An 18,744-nucleotide genomic window follows, 5' to 3' on the forward strand; every position below is an offset into this window, starting at 1 on the left:
CTTTATATTGTCATCTTCCTCTTTATGCCATTTCCTCAAGGTGACAGAAAAAGATGATACAACCTGCCTATCATGTGATTCTACCATGTTGGCAAAATACAAACACACAATATATTGACATATATAACACATAAAACATGGAATTAGAAGTGAACAGTACCCATCCCTACCAGCAAGTGTTGTTGTACTGGAAACTAATTTACAAACACAACTTCATCACACACAATACTCCACTATGGAATTGTTCTTATATTCAAATGAGAAACAAATCCATCTTTGTACAGCAATGGTTTGAAAAAGGCATTTGGTCACTGATGCACTTATTGAATGATAAAAATTGTTTATTATTTGAAGATTTCATTAAGTACGACCTGCAAATAAAAAAATATTGCAACATTTAAAAAGGCTTTCATTCAAAATATTCTACTTACTGCATCTTTTTTAATTCTTTACTATTTCTTCTTCTTCTTCTTATTTTCTCTGGAACAAAAACATACTCATAACTTAAAGTTTCCATTCTTTCCAAGACGGAATTGACCACTTAAAATATTTTGGATGTTGTTTTGCAATTAGATACAACATTTGTTGGTTCTGTGACTGGGAATCACAATAAACAGTTTATTTTAAGAATGTATGCAAAGTAAATCTCTGTGGGATGATGTACAATATTGGCTTTTGTCTGACACTTCAAACTTTGACTGATATTGATGTTGTTTTGAGGATGTTGAAAAAGAAAAAAAAACATTGAAAAAAACGTTGAAAACACAATACTGGATTTATTTGATATATCCACATATGTAAGTTTGTGAAAACAAAACCGTCCTTTCACAAAATAAAAATCAGCTATTTTCTCTCACTTGTATATTGCATAAAGGTCCGGGGACATACATATAAAACAATCACAACACAACCATCATAATACAGAGTAATAACGATAATGAATAAAATAGATTATAGAGACCCAACAAATGATTCAAAAAGACACACATTTTAAAATTGTATAAAAGACAACTGTTTAAATGATGTATAAAGTAAATAATAATATGCTTCCTGAAGTGGTCCAGAAGATGTTTCAGATGTGAACCAGTACATATGTATATCATATAAAGGTGATAATCTATGGGATTATTAACAATTACAAATACAAATATGTCACACTTCAATATTTCATATAAATAGGTCTAAAATTGTATGATGAATATACAGTATGTATATATATATATATATATATATATATGTGTGTGTGTGTGTGTATACATACACACATGTTTATTGCATGTAAAATATGTATTTTACTGTTTACTCTCACTTTTTTACTCAAATGGTTCTGTCCATTTTTTAATAAAAGTACACAAAGTTGGATATTAATGCATGTGCTTGACTGAAAAAAGCATTAATATCAATCAATCAATCAATGTTTACTTATATAGCCCTAAATCACTAGTGTCTCAAAGGGCTGCACAAACCACCACGACATCCTCGGTAGGCCCACATAAGGGCAAGGAAAACTCACACCCAGTGGGACATCGGTGACAATAATGACCCAGTGGGACGTCGGTGACAATGATGACTATGAGAACATGATACCGTGATACTGATGATACTGATGACTATGAGAACATATGAAAACATGATACTGTGAAAGATGGATCCAACACAGTCGCGAGAGTCCAGTCCAAAGCGGATCCAACACATATAATATAAATATAAAATATAAATATATAAATATAAATATAAAATATCTAATCTATAAATGTAGGCGCATATTAACCAGATTGTTAGACAAACAACAATGTCACACATGTTATATGTGCTGATGTTGTTAGAAAGTCAAAATGAAAGTCTGGACAGTTTATTTCAAATCCTGCAGTTTCATTTGCTGCTGCTGTTCTCACCAGCACACTTGTGTTTCTTACACTGGTACTTAGAAGACAATATTTCACCACACACACTGCAACTCAACACTTTCTCTCCTGGGTGTCTTCTCATGTGTGCTACAAGGGTTGATCGTCACAAAAGCTTCTGTTGCAGATTCAACAGGAATGTGATTTTTCACCAGTGTGTGTTCTCATGTGTACTCTCACATCTGTACTTTGTGTAAAACCTTTACCACAGGTTGAACAGGAAAAAGGTTTTTCTCCAGTGTGTGTTCTCTTGTGTCTTACAAGGTTTGATCGTTGAAAAAAGCTTCTGTTGCAGATTAAACAGGAATGTGACTTTTCACCAGTGTGTGTTCTCTTGTGTCTTACAAGCATTGACCGGTCACAAAAGCTTCTGTTGCAGATTGAACAGGAATGTGATTTTTCACCAGTGTGTGTTTTAATGTGTCTTTTCAAATGTTGACCTTGTGTAAAGCATTTACCACAGATTGAACAGGAGAAAGGTTTTTCACCAGTGTGTGTTTTCATGTGTTCTTTCAAACATTGACTGCTAGTAAAACCTTTACTACATATTGAACAGGAAAAAGGTTTTTCACCAATGTGTGTTCTCATGTGTATTTTCAAACTCTGACCTACTGTAAAACCTTTACCACAGGTTGAACAGGAAAAAGGTTTTTCACCAGTGTGTGTTCTCATGTGTCTTTTCAAATTCTGACTTTGTGTAAAACCTTTACCACATAGTGAACAAGAAAAAGTTTTTTCACCAGTGTGTGTTCTCATGTGTATTTTCACATTATGATTTTGTGTAAAACCTTTACCACAGGTTGAACAAATAAAAGTTTTTTCTCCAGTGTGTGTTCTCATGTGTCTTTTCAGATCACAATGGTATTTAAAGGTTTTGTGACAGTGAGAACATGCGAAGTGAGTGTTGTCAGTGTGACATGTCTTATCATCTTTAGAGTCTTCATCATCAGTGTCAGGAGAGTGTGACGTTGTGTCCTCACTATCTGATAGTGGAGCTAAGAGCTTGTCTGCTTGTGATCCTCCACAGTGGTCTCCATCAGCTTCTGTTGTCATGTGTTGTGTTGAGCTGCTGCTTGGAGGCTCCCCCCCTCCCCTCTCCTCACTTTCACCTTTCACCTCATCATCTTCACTCTTCACAGGGACACCAGTCACTGGGAACTCCTCCAACCATTTAGGCTGACTGATGCCCTCTTCCTCCTCTTCCTCTTTAATGTACGGTGGCTCTTGGTCCTCCTCTTCCTTTTTAAAGTAGGCGGTCTGTGGGTCATCCTCTTCCTTTTTAATGTGAGGGGTCAGCAGGTTCTCTTGCTCCTTATAGTGAGGGGTCAGTAGGTCTTCCTCTTCATTTTTGATGTGTAAGATCAGTGGGTCCTCCGCTTGCCCTTTAATGTGAAGGGTCAGTTTAACATTATGGGTCTGTGGCGTCTCGTCTTCTTCTTTAATGTGGGGGGGCTGTGGCTCTTCTCCTCCCTCTTTGATGTGTTGGGACTGTGGTACCTCTTCTTCCTCGTGTATGTTGGGGGACTGTGGTTCCTCCTCCTGCTCACGAGGACGATGTGCTTCATTGAAGTCTGTGGGACAGGAGAAAACAAACATTTTTTAGAAAAGTCTAGCTTTGCTCAGTCACATGAGACATTGTCCTGCACCAACATATAATCTCACAATCTCATCAGTTTCCCCTCACAGCAGTCAGGGTACTTCCAGCTGACACATGAAGAAGACATTCAGGGGAAAGCCTTCCCAGGCCAACGTCCAATCCACCTTATTCATATAAAAACATCCTAAAAGTCATTCCTGCAATCCTTAATGGTAGACGCCATACATGAAAGTGTGCTGTTCTCCCTCTGAATAAGTCATACACACACACAGGAAATAATGTACCACATGCCAGCCTCCACACAGTAGTACTAGTGATGAGCTCCCCCTGCTGGTGGACTATAATTACTCTCATTTTCACATTCATCTTTAGAGACATGTCTGTTATAAAAGAACCATGAGCACAGTCAACATGTTGGCCAATAAAGATGACATCTGTTTTACTTTCATTTAGATAGTGTCACCACAGTTAAACTGGGAAGAAGTAATCAGATTACTGACTACACCTTCAAAAGATAACTTGTTTACGCCGGGTCAAACTCGTTTCGCTAAATATTATTTTTATTAGCGCATGTCTAGAATTTCCGCCGGGTCAAACTCGTCACGTCACGAGTGACACTTCACCTGTCATCATTTTCGAAATGGAGGATGCTGATTTCAATAATTTGAAATCGCATAAAGGGAAGAAGATTAAGAGCTATTCAGTAGGATTTAAGGTCCAAGCTATTGAAGATGCTAAAAAGAACAGTAAGCAGCTATGTTTTATTAATATACCGTAGCTGCGTGTGTCAAATATGAGTCATTAAATGACTCCCGCCTCCTGGTGGTAGAGGGCGCTAGTGATCCTTCTTGCGACTACTCGGCTGCAGAAGAAGTGACAACAAGCAGCAAGAGTTTATTTTTTCCTCTCGCTTGCACTTTTAACATGGAGGATTACATATCTAAAATAAAACAGTTTTCTAAACTGGACTTTCAATCGAAGCAGGAGGTAATAAAGGAAGATCTCCATCGAGACAGAGAGACTTTTAAAACTGAAGAAAGATAAGGAAGACTTCTATAAACAAGTTATCGATGCTTTTGATCAGAAGGAGCTGCGCATAGACTTTATTTATAAGTAAAGGTAAGACCATAGTAAAGTTTTTTTATTAAATGTGCTTTTCATGATGGTATATATGGTTTAATAATAATGATAATTAATAATAATAATAAGTAGATGAGGCAATTGTTCAAGGAATTGCGTGTGAATGCTCCAATGCTGAAATTGAACTGAAATGCTGACAGAATGTAGTATGAATGTAAGAATAGTTTGAATGTTGGAATGGTTTAAATGTTGAAGAGTTTGAATTTCAAGGAAAACCGGAATTTGGTTTGGAACTTGGGAAAGTGTGAGTTTGAATGTCCAGGATGAGTGGAATGTGTTGATGTTGGAATGGTTTGAATAGGTTGAAAAATGTGGGGATGGTGCAACTTGGAAAAATGTCACTCCGGTGGGTGTACGCATGTGTGGAAGGTACGTAGACACAGAGAACTCCCCCACAAGCATGTTTGTGTGATTGACAGAAATATTTCAAGTCAATGTCCAGAGGTATTAAAACATTAGTCAATCAATCACACAAACGGTCAATGAACTTTGCAGTCATGGATACACTGTGTGTTTATTTTCTCCGGCTGCGGCTCTCAAACTGCATACAAAAGGTCTTCTTTTGTTCGTTTGGTCCCAAAGCGTAAAAAAGCGCTGCCTCAATTCTGCTAAAATAAAGCCGGTCTGGGGGCCCAAACGTCTCCACTCCAACACGCATGAGCAGCTAACTTGGCTAACATTAGCAGGTCTGGTGATGCACCGCACGTGACCTACGGTGGCCTAGGATGGACAAACCAGACAATTCTCACAAGACCACAACTCTTCTTCTCTCAACTTCCCAAAGTAATAATCTAGTCAATAATCACTGAACTCAAAAAAGATAAGGCATATTATTTTAACAATGACTTTGTTCCAAGATGGCGCCCCCCGTGGCTGACGTCTTTGCGTCGTCCTCCCGACAAAATATACATTTTTTATTTAATATACAAACCCCGTTTCCATATGAGTTGGGAAATTGTGTGAGATGTAAATATAAACGGAATACAATGATTTGCAAATCCTTTTCAAGCCATATTCAGTTGAATATGCTACAAAGACAACATATTTGATGTTCAAACTCATAAACTTTTTTTTTTTGCAAATAATAATTAACTTAGAATTTCATGGCTGCAACACATGCCAAAGTAGTTGGGAAAGGGCATGTTCACCACTGTGTTACATCACTTTTTCTTTTAACAACACTCAATAAACGTTTGGGAACTGAGGAAACTCATTGTTGAAGCTTTGAAAGTGGAATTCTTTCCCATTCTTGTTTTATGTAGAGCTTCAGTCATTCAACAGTCCGGTGTCTTGTTGTCGTATTTTACGCTTCATAATGGTCACACATTTTCCATGGGAGACAGGTCTGGACTGCAGGCGGGCCAGGGAAGTACCCACACTCTTTTACTACGAAGCCACGCTGTTGTAACACGTGGTTTGGCATTGTTTTGCTGATATAAGCAGGGGCGTCAATGGTAATGTTTCTTGGAGGACAACATATGTTGCTACAAAACCTGTATGGACCTTTCAGCATTAATGGTGCCCTCACAGATGTGTAAGTTACCCATGCCTTGGGCACTAATACACCCCCATACCATCACACATGTGTAAGTTACCCATGCCTTGGGCACTAATACACCCCCATACCATCACAGATGTGTAAGTTACCCATGCCTTGGACACTAATACACCCCCATACCATCACAGATGTGTAAGTTACCCATGCCTTGGGCACTAATACACCCCCATACCATCACACATGCTGGATTTTCAACTTTGCGCCAATAACAATTCGGATGGTTATTTTCCTCTTTTTTCCGGAGGACACCACATCCACAGTTTCCAAATATAATTTGAAATGTGGACTCGTCAGACCACAGAACACTTTTCCACTTTGCATCAGTCCACCTTAAATGAGCTCGGGCCCAGCGACGCCGGCGGCATTCCTTGTTGTTATTGATAAATGGGTTTTGCTTTGCAAAGTAGAGTCAGTGGCCTAGTGGTTAGAGTGTCTGCCCTGAGATCGTTAGGTTGTGAGTTCAAACCCCGGCCGAGTCGTACCAAAGACTATAAAAAAAATGGGACCCATTGCCTCCCTGCTTGGCACTCAGCATCAAGGGTCGGAATTGGGGATTAATCACCATAAATGATTCCCGGGCGCAGCACCGCTGCTGCCCACTGCTCCCCACACTTCCTAGGGGGTGATCAAGGGGGTGGATCAAATGCAGAGGACAAATTTCACCACATCTAGTGTGTGTGTGACAATCATTGGTACTTTAACTTTTTAACTTAACTTTAACTTGCACTTACAGATGTAGCAACCGACTGTAGTTACTGACAGTGGTTTTATGAAGTGTTCCTGAGCCCATGTGGTGATATCCTTTACACACTGATGTCGGTTTTTGATGCAGTACCGCCTGAGGGCTCAAAGGTCCATAATATCATCGCTTACGTGCAGTGATTTCTCCAGATTCTCTGAACCTTTTGATGATTTTACGGACCGTAGATGGTAAAATCCCTAAATTTCTTGCAATAGCTCGTTGAGAAATGTTGTTCTAAAACTGTTCGACAATTTGCTTACAAATTGGTGACCCTCGCCCCATCCTTGTTTGTGAATTACTTAGCATGTCATGGAAGCTGCTTTTATACTCAATCATGGCACCCACCTGTTCCCAATTAGCCTGCACACCTGTGGGATGTTCCAAATAAGTGTTTGAAGAGCATTCCTCCACTTAATCAGTATTTATTTCCACCATTCCCAAGTACTTTGTCACGTGTTGCTGGCATCAAATTCTAAAGTTAATGATTATTTGCAAAAAAAAAAAAAGTTTATCAGTTTGAACATCTAATATGTTGTCTTTGTAGCATATTCAACTGAATATGGCTTGAAAAGGATTTGCAAATCATTGTATTCCGTTTATATTTACATCTAACACAATTTCCCAACTCATATGGAAACGGGGTTTGTAATTTGCATCCTAAATGTAAAGTTTTTGCATGCAACAGTGAGATATAACAGAGATGCACTTCTGGACATCGGAAAAGCTCACCACGAGCTCACTTCTAGTCTGACGGACTTCAACTTTCTGCTACGACGAGAGCCAGCTAACCACAAAACAACAACAACAAGACAGCGGGGCTACATGCTAGGCTAAAGGCTAGAGCTACACAACCACCACTACCTAGCCTGCTGCTAGCTAACGTGCGCTCACTCGACAACAAGCTGGATGAGCTGAGAACCAGGACTACATCCCAACGTGAACTGAGAGAATGCTGTGCTCTTATTTACACGGAAACCTGGCTTTCGGACAGCACCCCAGACTCTGCTATCCAGCTACCAACGCACTCAGTTTACCGTGGAGACCGGACAAAGGCTTCAAGAAAGGCGGAGGCGGGGTCTGTGTTTACGTGAGTAACAGCTGGTGCTCGGACGTACAGGTGGTTGAAAGACACTGCTCGGACAACATTGAGTTGTTGATGGTGAAATGCAGACCTTTTTACCTGCCAAGGGAGTTCAGTGCAGTGTTTATACTGTCTGTTTACATCCCGCCACGGGCGGACTCCACTACAGCGCTAAAGCTGCTGCATGACGTCATCAGTAAACAAGAGACCCCACACCCCGATGCTGCGTTCATGAAAGCTGGGGATTTTAACCACCGCAACCTAAAGAGTGTCCTGTCCTCCCTAAATACCATTAATATGAGGACTCTCATTCGAGGGAAAAAAACTCTCTGGACCAAGTATACTGCAATGGGAGTGGAGTCTACAAATGGTAAATTGGTAAATGGGTTGAACTTGTATAGCGCTTTTCTACCCCTTTTTAAGGAGCCCAAAGCGCTTTGACAGTATTTCCACATTCGCCCAATCACACACACATTCACACACTGATGGTGGGAGATGCCATGCAAGGCGCTCACCAGGACCCATCAGGAGCAAGGGTGAAGTGTCTTGCCCAAGGACACAACGGTGATGACTAGGATGATAGATGGTGGGGATTGAACCAGTAACCCTCAAATTACTGGAACCCTCAAATTACTGGCACAGCCACTCTACCAACTTCGCCACGCCGTACCCAGACCACACTTTGGACTATCTGATCACATCTCAGCTTTTCTATGTCCAGCGTACAGACAGCGCCTCAAGCAAGCCCCCCCAGTGAGTAAAACTGTTCAAGTTTGGAATGAAGACACTGAACTAGTGCTTCAGGACTGCTTTGGGAGTACAGACTGGGACATGTTCAAAACTGCTGCTCAGAGGGATGACGGTACTGTGGACATAGAGGCATATGCTTCCAGTGTAACTGGCTACATCAGCACATGTGTGCAAAACATTGTTCCCACAAAACAATACAAGATATACCCAAACCAAAAACCCTGGATTAATGTTCGGTCCAAGCTACATACCCGCTCCACTGCATTTGTCTCAGGCAACGCTGAGGACTAGAATAAGGCCAGATATGACCTGTGTAAATCCATCAGCGAGGCCAAGGGACAATACAGACAAAAGCTGGAGGGATTCTACTTCAACACAGATTCCCGGCGCATGTGGCAAGGCCTGCAACACATCACAGACTACAAGCAGGGGAGCAGGGGGGTCACAAACAGCCAACGCTCACTGCCAGATGAGCTGAATGAGTTCTACGCACGCTTCGAGGTCCTCAACACCAACTAACAGAGAGGGGTTCTGACCACGGAGTGCATGCAGGACCCACCGCTCACTATGACAACAGCAGAGGTACGTACAGTTCTGAAGAAAACAAACCCACGGAAGGCAGCCGGCCCAGACAACATCCCTGGCCAGGCCCTCAGGGTGTGTTCATCAGAGCTGGCTGACGTACTTGCTGACATATACAACTTGTCACTAACACAAGCTGTTGTGCCCACCTGCTTCAAGACCACCACCATCGTGCCCCTGCCAAAGAAAAACACTGTGACCTGTCTGTTGCACTCACCCCAATAGTGATGAAGTGCTTCGAGAGGATAGTCATGTCACACATCAAGAAGACCATCCCAGACACACTGGACCCTCTACAGCAGGGGTCACCAACCTTTTTGAAACCAAGAGCTACTTCTTGGGTACTGATTAATGCGAAGGGCTACCAGTTTGATACACACTTAAACAAATTGCCACAAATAGCCAATTTGCTCAATTTACCTTTAATAGATAAATCTATGTATGTATATATATATATATATATATATATATAAAAATGGGTATTTCTGTCAGTCATTCCGTCGTAACTTTTTTTTCCTTTTACGGAAGGTTTTTTTGTAGAGAATAAATGATGAAAAACACTTAATTGAACGGTTTAAAAGAGGAGAAAACCCGAAAAAAATGAAAAATAAATTTTGAAACATATTTTATCTTCAATTTCGACTCTTTAAAATTAAAAAATGAAGAGAAAAACTAGCTAATTTGAATCTTTTGGAAAAAAGTGAAAAACTTATTTATGTAACATCATTAGTAATTTTTCCTGATTAATATTAATTTTAGAGTTTTGATGACATGTTTTAAATAGGTTAAAATTCAATCTGCATTTTGTTAGAATATATAACAAATTGGACCAAGCTATATTTCTAACAAAGACAAATCGTTATTTCTTCTAGATTATCCAGAACAAACATTTTAAAAGAAATTCAAAATAATTTGAAATAAGATTTAAAATTGATTCTACAGATTTTCTAGATTTGCCAGAATATTTTTTTTGAACTTTAATCATAATAAGTTTGAAGAAATATTTCACAAATATTCTTCGTCGAAAAAACAGAGGCTAAAATGAAGAATTAAATTAAAATGTATTTATTATTCCTATTTTCTTTCTTTCTTTCTTTAGTTTATTTCGAACATGAATATTTACAACACAATACAATACAGACAATAAAAATTATTTACAATTTTAAAAAAAATACTTGAACATTTATTTAAATTGTCAGGAAAGAAGAGGAAGGAATTTAAAAGGTAAAAAGGTGAATGTGTTTAAAAATCCTAAAATCAATTTTAAAGTTGTATATTTTCTCTAAAATTGTCTTTCTGAAAGTTATAAGAAGCAAAAAAAAAATGAATGTATTTAAACAAGTGAAGACCAAGTCTTTAAAATATTTTCTTGGATTTTTTCAATTCTATTTGAGTTTTGTCTCTCTTAGAATTAAAGCAAGCAAAGCGAGACCAGCTTGCTAGTAAATAAATACAATTTAAAAAATAGAGGCGGCTCACTGGTAAGTGCTGCTATTTGAGCTATTTTTAGAACAGGCCAGCGGGCGACTCATCTGGTCCTAACAGGCGACCTGGTGCCCGCGGTCACCGCGTTGGTGACCCCTGCTCTACAGTTTGCCTACCGGCAGAACCGGTCCACTGAGGATGCAGTCAACCCCGTCATCCACACCACCCTCACCCACGTAGAGGGCAAGGACACCTATGCCAGGCTATTATTCATCGACTACAGCTCTGCTTTTAACACGGTCATCCCACAAAAACTCACTGCTAAACTCCTCACTGTTGGTCTGACACCAACTCTCTGTGACTGGGTCCTGAACTTTCTCACAAACCAGCCCCAGTCAATCAGAATCGGCAACCAGACATCAGGCACAAAGGTTCTAAGCATTGGGACCCCCCAAGGCTGCGTGCTGAGCCCCCTATTGTACACCCTCTTTAAATTCCTCGGGACCCACATCAGCGAGGACCTCACCTGGGATCACAACACCCAACAAATAATAAAGAAAGCCCAGCAGCGACTGTACTTCCTAAGAAAGCTGAGAAAATTTGGCATGCCACCCAAAATTCTCAGCGACTTCTATAGAAGTACGGTTGAGAGTGTCCTTACCAGCTCAATCACGGTCTGGTATGGAAACTGCACTGCTAAGGACAGGAAGGCACTCCAGCGAGTGATTAAAACTGCTCAGTACATATCAGGAGCAGCCTTCACCTCACTACAGGACATGTAGTCTACCAGGGCCACCAGGAGAGCACACAACATCATCAAGGACAGTACACAGTCTCTTCAGCCTCCTACCATCAGGCAGACCATACAGGAGCCTGAAATCCAGGACTACCAGACTGACAAACAGTTTCTACCCACAGGCCATCAGGCTTGTGAATGCTAGCTCCCTCCAACTCCCCGTTATTACTTTTGTCTTTTTGAACAAAAGACAGCTACCTTGACCACAACTGTGAACCATCACTGTAGACACGTTTCACCTTTGATCACTAAAGACACTTTAACTGCTGCTGTGACCCAAGGTCACCTCCATATTTATACTGTTGACTGTCAATCAGAATGTGCAATAATGTTATGTTACTTACTGTGCATTGTATATACATTTTTATTTTTAGCTAAGTACCGTGTGACTTGTTGAAGGGTGGACTAGCAAAGTAAGATTTTCATTGTACGGCAAACTGTCTGTTTAACTGTGCATATGACAATAAACTATCTTGAATCAAAAAGTGATTTGACGTAATATTTTGATATTTACACATTGCATATTTACACACACGCATTTTACTAGAATACCCTTATGAGCATTACATATATCAATATCACGTACCTACTGTACTGTTTACTTGTTGAAATACCCTTTTTAGAGCAAATATCTGCCCAAATGGCCACTTTGTTGCTGCCAAAAATGTATTTTAAGTAATATTTTGATATTGACACATCTCATCTCTGCATATTTTACTAGAATACTCTTATGGACATTACATGTGTATATATGAATCAAGTACCTACTGTACTGTATACTTGTAGAAATACCCTTTACAAAGCTAAAATATACCAAAACAACCACTCTGCTGCTGCCAAAATTTGATTTCAAGTAATATTTTGATACTGACAAATCTCATCTCTGCTTAGTTTACTAAAATACCCTTATGAGCATTACATATATCAAAATCAAGTACCTACTGTAATGTTTACTTGTTGAAATACCATTTTTAGAGCAAATATCTACCCAAATGGCCACTTTGTTGCTGCCAAAAATGCATTTTAAGTAATAGTTTGATATTGATACATCTCATCTCTGCATATTTTACTAAATACTCTTATGGGCATGACATATATATAAATCAAGTACCTACTGTACTGTATACTTGTAGAAATACCCTTTACAAAGCTAAAATATACCAAAACAACCACTTTACTGCTGCCAAAAATTGATTTCAAGTAATATTTTGATATTTACACATCTCATCTCGGCATATTGTACTGGAATACCCTTATGAGCATTACACATATACAAACCTAGTACCTACAGTACTGTTTACTTGTTGAAATACCCTTTTTAGAGCTAAAAACTACCCATTTTTCTACTTTACTGCAACCAATAATTGATTCCAGATAGTATTAACAATAATAACAAAATTGTCGGAATAATTATATATAAGTTATAAAACAACTTTGTGTTCCATTGAATTCAGGTCCCCTGCGACGAGACCAAAGCTGTCTTTCATCTTATCAAACAAAAGGCTTGTAAAACTCCACTGTCTGCGATCGGATGCATGTGGCTGTGGCTGTCTATTGACAGCCACAGGAGACCTTTTCTTGACCCGAGATCTACAAAGCTGAGAGGGAGCAGACCTGACGCAGCATCAGGCACCTTTTCTTTTATCTGTTTATGATCGAGTGCGACAGCAGTTTACGACCCCCCCTCCCTTTAGAAACATCTGCAGCTATGTAATCAGAAAAGGCCCAAATGAAAGAGGACGTGTGGAACTCCCTCGTCAGAGCGTGGTGGGAAACTGTACGAAGTTGCAGCCCAGACGTTTCTCCTCATGAGCTAAATTGAATCCTGTCTGTGTTTGATTACTTTGCTCCTTGTCTTGTTTAATAGATGTCATCGGCAAAAATGTCAAAGCATATCTCTGAAACACAATATTATACATTCTGAAAACGATAGCAAGAATATACCTACAAATTTCAGAAAATGTCACGAGCAAACACTTTGTTTAAACGGTTTTTACTGCTTTTTTAGCCCTTTGAGACAATTGTGATTTAGGGCTAGATAAACATTGATTGATTGATTGATACAGTACAAAAATTCTAAATAACGGAAGAAACATCACTGATAAACATTGGAAAACTGTCACTGAATGTCTTAGTGTGATGTCAATCTGTGACAGACAAATAGTACACAGTTTCCACATGGTGAGGACATTGATGGTCAGACTCACTGTCTTACGGATCACCTCAACTTCTGCCTAGACATGATCTGCCCTGCTAAGACTGTTCAGTGCTACCCTAATGACAAACCCTGGGTAACACAGGAGGTTCAAGCTGTGCTCAACAAGAAGAAAGCTCCCTTCTGGAGTGGAGACAGGGAGGCAATGAGAGCAGCACAGCGGGAGAAGAAAGGACACGTGAGGAAGACTAAGGACAGCTACAGGAAGAAGCTGGAGCAGAACAACATGATGGAGGTCTGGGAAGGTGTGAAAACCATCACAGGCTACAAGACAAAGACCAGAGCAGTAGGGGGGACAATAGAGAGGGCCAATGAGATTAAGAACTTCAACCGGTTCAACCAGAACCGGTTGAAGTGGGGGGTGTCCTCCCCACCCCCCACCACAGCCACCCCCTCTTCTTCTCCCCCCCAGCCATGGTTGCAACCCCCTATTCCTCCTCCTCCTCCTCCACCAGACATTAGTCATCTTTGTGGACCAGGTCAGAGGTCAACTGAGGAAGCTGCATCCTAGAAACTATCTGATGCGCACCTGAATCTATCTGGTGTGCACTATGTAATATTTAAGTACAGTCTTTTATTTTCTAATCAATTCATTTTTTACCATGAATTGATTAACGTGGACCCCGACTTAAACAAGTTGAAAAACGTATTGGGGTGTTACCATTTAGTGATCAATTGTACGGAATATGTTCTGAACTGTGCAATCTACTAATAAAAGCATCAATCAATCAACCAATCAATTCCTACATGCAAACACAGTGTTACTGTTCAAACTGTGTGTAATGCAACAGTATTTAAAATGATTAAATATACTTGTTAAATAATGTGTCTTCCTTGTTTTTTATGAATAATTAAGGCCTACTATGCTACTGTATTTTAATGCTGTTCATGATGGTGGTGCTTGGAAATTCAAGTATTTTCTGAGGTGGTACTTGGTGAAAAAAGTTTGACAACTACTGATGTAGTGACATTGTAAACTACATTGGCAGACACCATTTTGTTATACCCAAACGACGTCTGCTCATACATCGCGCTTCCAACGAGATCCCGTCACCCCTGAGTAAAAAGGTTCCACAACTGTTCACGTTATACCATCTCATCTAATTTTCCATCATGTGAATGTTTGAAGTGGAACTAAATGTGATCTCTGAAAGGGGTACACATTATTACCAAAGCAGGGCCCCCATCCACATATACAATACTACTACATATCTGATGAAAAACAACATTATTTTTGTTTTTTTAATTATAATTGTGCCAAATCACCTATATTTGAACATTATCTAATGCAGGGGTGTCCAAAGTGCGGCCCGGGGGCCATTTGCGGCCCGCAGCTAATCGTTTACCGACCCGCCAGATATTCTGCAAAAATTGCAAAATTGATAGAATTGCAAAAACTAAAAAAAAAAAACATCTAAAAAAAGTGGAATGAGGTGAAATCTAATGAGAAAAAGTGGCAATGTTGACACAAAGCTGCCATGCAGGCAGTTTTTTTCCCCTTTTGTCTTTATTTTCTTTTTTTTCCATTGCTCAAAAAAAAAAGGACAAACAAAATCTATGTTATAATGAATTATTACTTAAAAATTATCCTTTTAAAATGTTTTATGTGGAAAAAATATTGCATATGTTTTGTGGTTGCCATATAAAAACATCAAAGTTTTGACAAAAGAGCATAAAATAAACAAAATAATAGTTCAAACTTAAAATCAATAGATATATCGGAAGTTGATCTTGAAATTTAAGTGTTTAAAGTAAAAAAAAATTATAATAAAAATGCATCATTTTATTAATGGGGTTCGAATCTCAACTATATTTAGTAGGATTTTATTTAACTTTTCACTGTGATTACTCAAAAATATTAAATAATTAAAATCAATGGTGTCCTGCATTATTGATCTTTGAGAGGTTTAATTGCTAAATCAATCAATCAATCAATCAATGTTTACTTATATAGCCCTAAATCACTAGATAAAGGAACTCTCCTGAAGGAATCAATAAAGTCCTATCTATCTATCGAAATACTGCATAGTTCAGTTTTACTATAAAAAAACTAAGTTGTCTTTGACAGAAAATGCATAAAACCTTATTTGTTTTACTTTATATCAACCTCAAGTTGATATAGAGATTTACTGTAAGCATCAAATAAAAAAGAATAATAATTTTACTTATTTGTAACATTTTACTGACTGAAGCCCTCTATGCTCTCTAGGAGCCCTAAGGATTAAAAAAAAATCCATATATTTTGTTATGGTTTGAAAATGAAAAATATCAAAATGGTCCCCGCATGTTAACATTTTTCCATGTTCGGCCCTCTGCGGAAAAAGTTTGGACACCCCTGATCTAATGGAAATGACTGCTGCAAACACATCATGTTCATGATGAAATATAAAGATAGTAAAAACGTGAGAGTAAGAAGTAAACAAACCTGTTCTGTGTAACACAACTTGAGGTTTCTTGAAAACAGCCTCCAGTAGTTGACGTAGTCTCTCGTTCTCTTCTTTTGTACGAGAAAGTTCCTCTTTGTACTCTGCTATCGTTCTTTCACACATTTTCACACAACAAAGTTCCTCCTCATACTTTGCTATCGTTCTTTCGCACATTTTCACACAATCACAACACTTTACTCTCACACTTGATCTTAACCAAGCGATGTGTTGATCAAATCCGCGTCTCTTTGTTAGCAGCTAACAAGCTAAGCTAACTAGCATGCTAAGCTAACTAGCGCGCTAAAACAACAAACAAACTAAGCGGGCCTAATAATGTCCAAAGTTGAGTGAGACGAGTGGAGTTGATGCTGACACGGAGTTAGTAGATCTGCCGAGGCTCAGAAGCGTTTGTGGAGTAAAGGAGGACTTTGCTGCGACCCGCATGTCCTCCACGCAACGCATGCGTCCTTAGGGGCGGGGCCAAAGAGTAATAGTTGTGATGCTTTGAGCTAGGGAGTATAAGAACTACACTACCCAGCATGCAACAGTAGTGACGAGCATGCGCGGTAGTCCCGTGAAGTGGTGTTGTATGTCGCCATGCAGACAGCTAGAATGTGGTTATGAGCACGCTGTGTGAGTCAACGTTGAACACACCACGTCTGCATTTATTACAATTAGACAGACAGCACAATAAGTGCATTAAAAACAGTACTAGTTAAAGGCCTACTAAAATTACATTTTCTTATTTAAACAGGGATAGCAGTTCCATCCTATGTGTCATACTTGATCATTTCGCGATATTGCCATATTTTTGCTGAAAGGATTTAGTATAGAACATCGACGATAAAGTTCGCAACTTTTGGTCACTAATAAAAAAGAATTGCCTTTACCAGAAGTAGCAGACGATGTGCCCGTGTTGTCACGGGTTGTAGGGCTCCTCACATCTGAACATTGTTTATAATCATAGCCTCCAGCAGCAAGAGCTATTCAGACCAAGAAAGCGACAATTTTCCCATTAATTTGAGCGAGGATGAAAGATTCGTGGATAAGGAATGTTAGAGTGAAGCACCAAAAAAACAAAAAAAAAGTGACAGCTCCGGGCGACGGCAGTGGCAGCGTTTCAGATGTAATTAGACACATTTACTAGGATAATTCTGGAAAATCCCTTATCTGCCTAAAGTGTTAATTGTATTTTAGTGAGATTCTAAAGTCATACCTGAAAGTTGGATGGCTGTGGTGAACGCCAGTGTCTCTGAGAGAAGCCGAGGAGCCAAGATCCCAGCTGCCTTTTTGACAGCTACAGGAGGAGGTCCCATAATCCACTGAAGTATCCGGTAAGAGCTGACTTAATATCACAATTTTCCCATCCAAAAACTTGATGGTTGACATAGAGAAACATGTTCGCTTGACTGCTCTGTGTTAAAGCTTCACAACAAACAAAGAAACACCGGCTGTGTTTCGGTTCTAAAGGCAGCTGCAATCCACCGCTTTCCACCAACAGCATTCTTCTTTATAGTCTCCATTATTACTTGTACAAATTGCAAAAGATTCAGCAACACAGATGTCCAAAATACTGTGTAATTATGCGATGAAAAGAGATGACTTTTAGCCGTGTGTGGTGCTGGGCTAATATGTCCGCTACAACCCAAGGCATCACAAACACGCGTCATCATTCCCGTCATCATTCCGCGACTTTTACAACAAGAAACTCCGCGGAAAATTTAAAATTGTAATTTAGTAAACTAAACCGTCTGTATTGGAATGTGTTGCAATGTTAATATTTCATCTTTGATATGTAAACTATCAGACTGCGTGGTCGCTAGTAGTGGCTTTCAGTAGGCCTTTAATTATTTTCATACATACATGATTTAAAGTAAAATACTGTTTATATATTTGAAATATCATTTGTTGCCATGTTTTGTGTGGGCACCATGAAAACATACATTTTGAATGGTTTGTTCACGACTTGCCCATCACTATGACTCGTTGGCCCCGCCCCTAAGTGACGCATGCGTGGAGGATATGTTCTTCGCAGCAAAGTCCTCCTTTACTCCACACACGCTTCTAAGCCTCGGCACATCTAGTAACTACACTTTATTCATCCTCCATGTCAGCATCAACTCCACACGTCTCACTCAACTTTGGAGATTATTAGAAACATCAAGTTGTGTTACACAGAACAGGTTTGTTCACTTCTTACTCTCACATGTTTACTAACTTTATATTTTATCATTAACATGAAAATGATGTGTTAAAATAATTTGATCAGTATGTGTACTCAGACACATGATTGTTATTGTGTTATTAATGTGATTATCAGACAGCAGTCATTTCCTCCATTCATCACTCGTCTTCCGTGGGGTCGCGGGGACAGCAGCCTAAGCAGAGAAGCCCAGACTTCCCTCTCCCCAGCCATTTCGTCCAGCTCTTCCCATTCATCACATTTGCTATGAGGAACTTTATTATTAATATATTCTGTTCTTGTTACTTGGGGCGGTATAGCTCAGTTGGTAGAGTGACCGTGCCAG

The 18,744-nt window shown here is 39.4% G+C and overlaps 1 protein-coding gene across 1 annotated transcript; it reads right to left on the bottom strand.

Annotated features, from left to right (window-relative positions):
- Positions 1-469: 469 nt before the first annotated feature.
- Positions 470-16,713, bottom strand: LOC133547386 (oocyte zinc finger protein XlCOF22-like). Its single transcript, XM_061893063.1, has 2 exons — positions 16,216-16,713; positions 470-3,475 (listed from the first exon to the last, which is right to left on the bottom strand). The coding sequence occupies exons 1-2, from the start codon at positions 16,388-16,390 to the stop codon at positions 2,034-2,036; spliced, it is 1,617 nt and encodes a 538-aa protein (XP_061749047.1). The 5' UTR covers positions 16,391-16,713; the 3' UTR covers positions 470-2,033.
- Between the last annotated feature and the right edge of the window lie 2,031 nt (positions 16,714-18,744).

This window comes from Nerophis ophidion, unplaced genomic scaffold (assembly GCF_033978795.1).
Source record: "Nerophis ophidion isolate RoL-2023_Sa unplaced genomic scaffold, RoL_Noph_v1.0 HiC_scaffold_93, whole genome shotgun sequence".
NCBI classification, from domain to species: domain Eukaryota; kingdom Metazoa; phylum Chordata; class Actinopteri; order Syngnathiformes; family Syngnathidae; genus Nerophis; species Nerophis ophidion.

Bases quoted from the DNA above. Each gene is read 5' to 3' on its own strand.
- LOC133547386 (XM_061893063.1), bottom strand. From the start codon at position 16,390: ATGTGCGAAAGAACGATAGCAAAGTATGAGGAGGAACTTTGTTGTGTG. The intron at 3,476-16,215 runs GTTTGTTTACTT...CCTGTCCCACAG, and splicing joins AGTTGTGTTACACAGAACAG to ACTTCAATGAAGCACATCGT.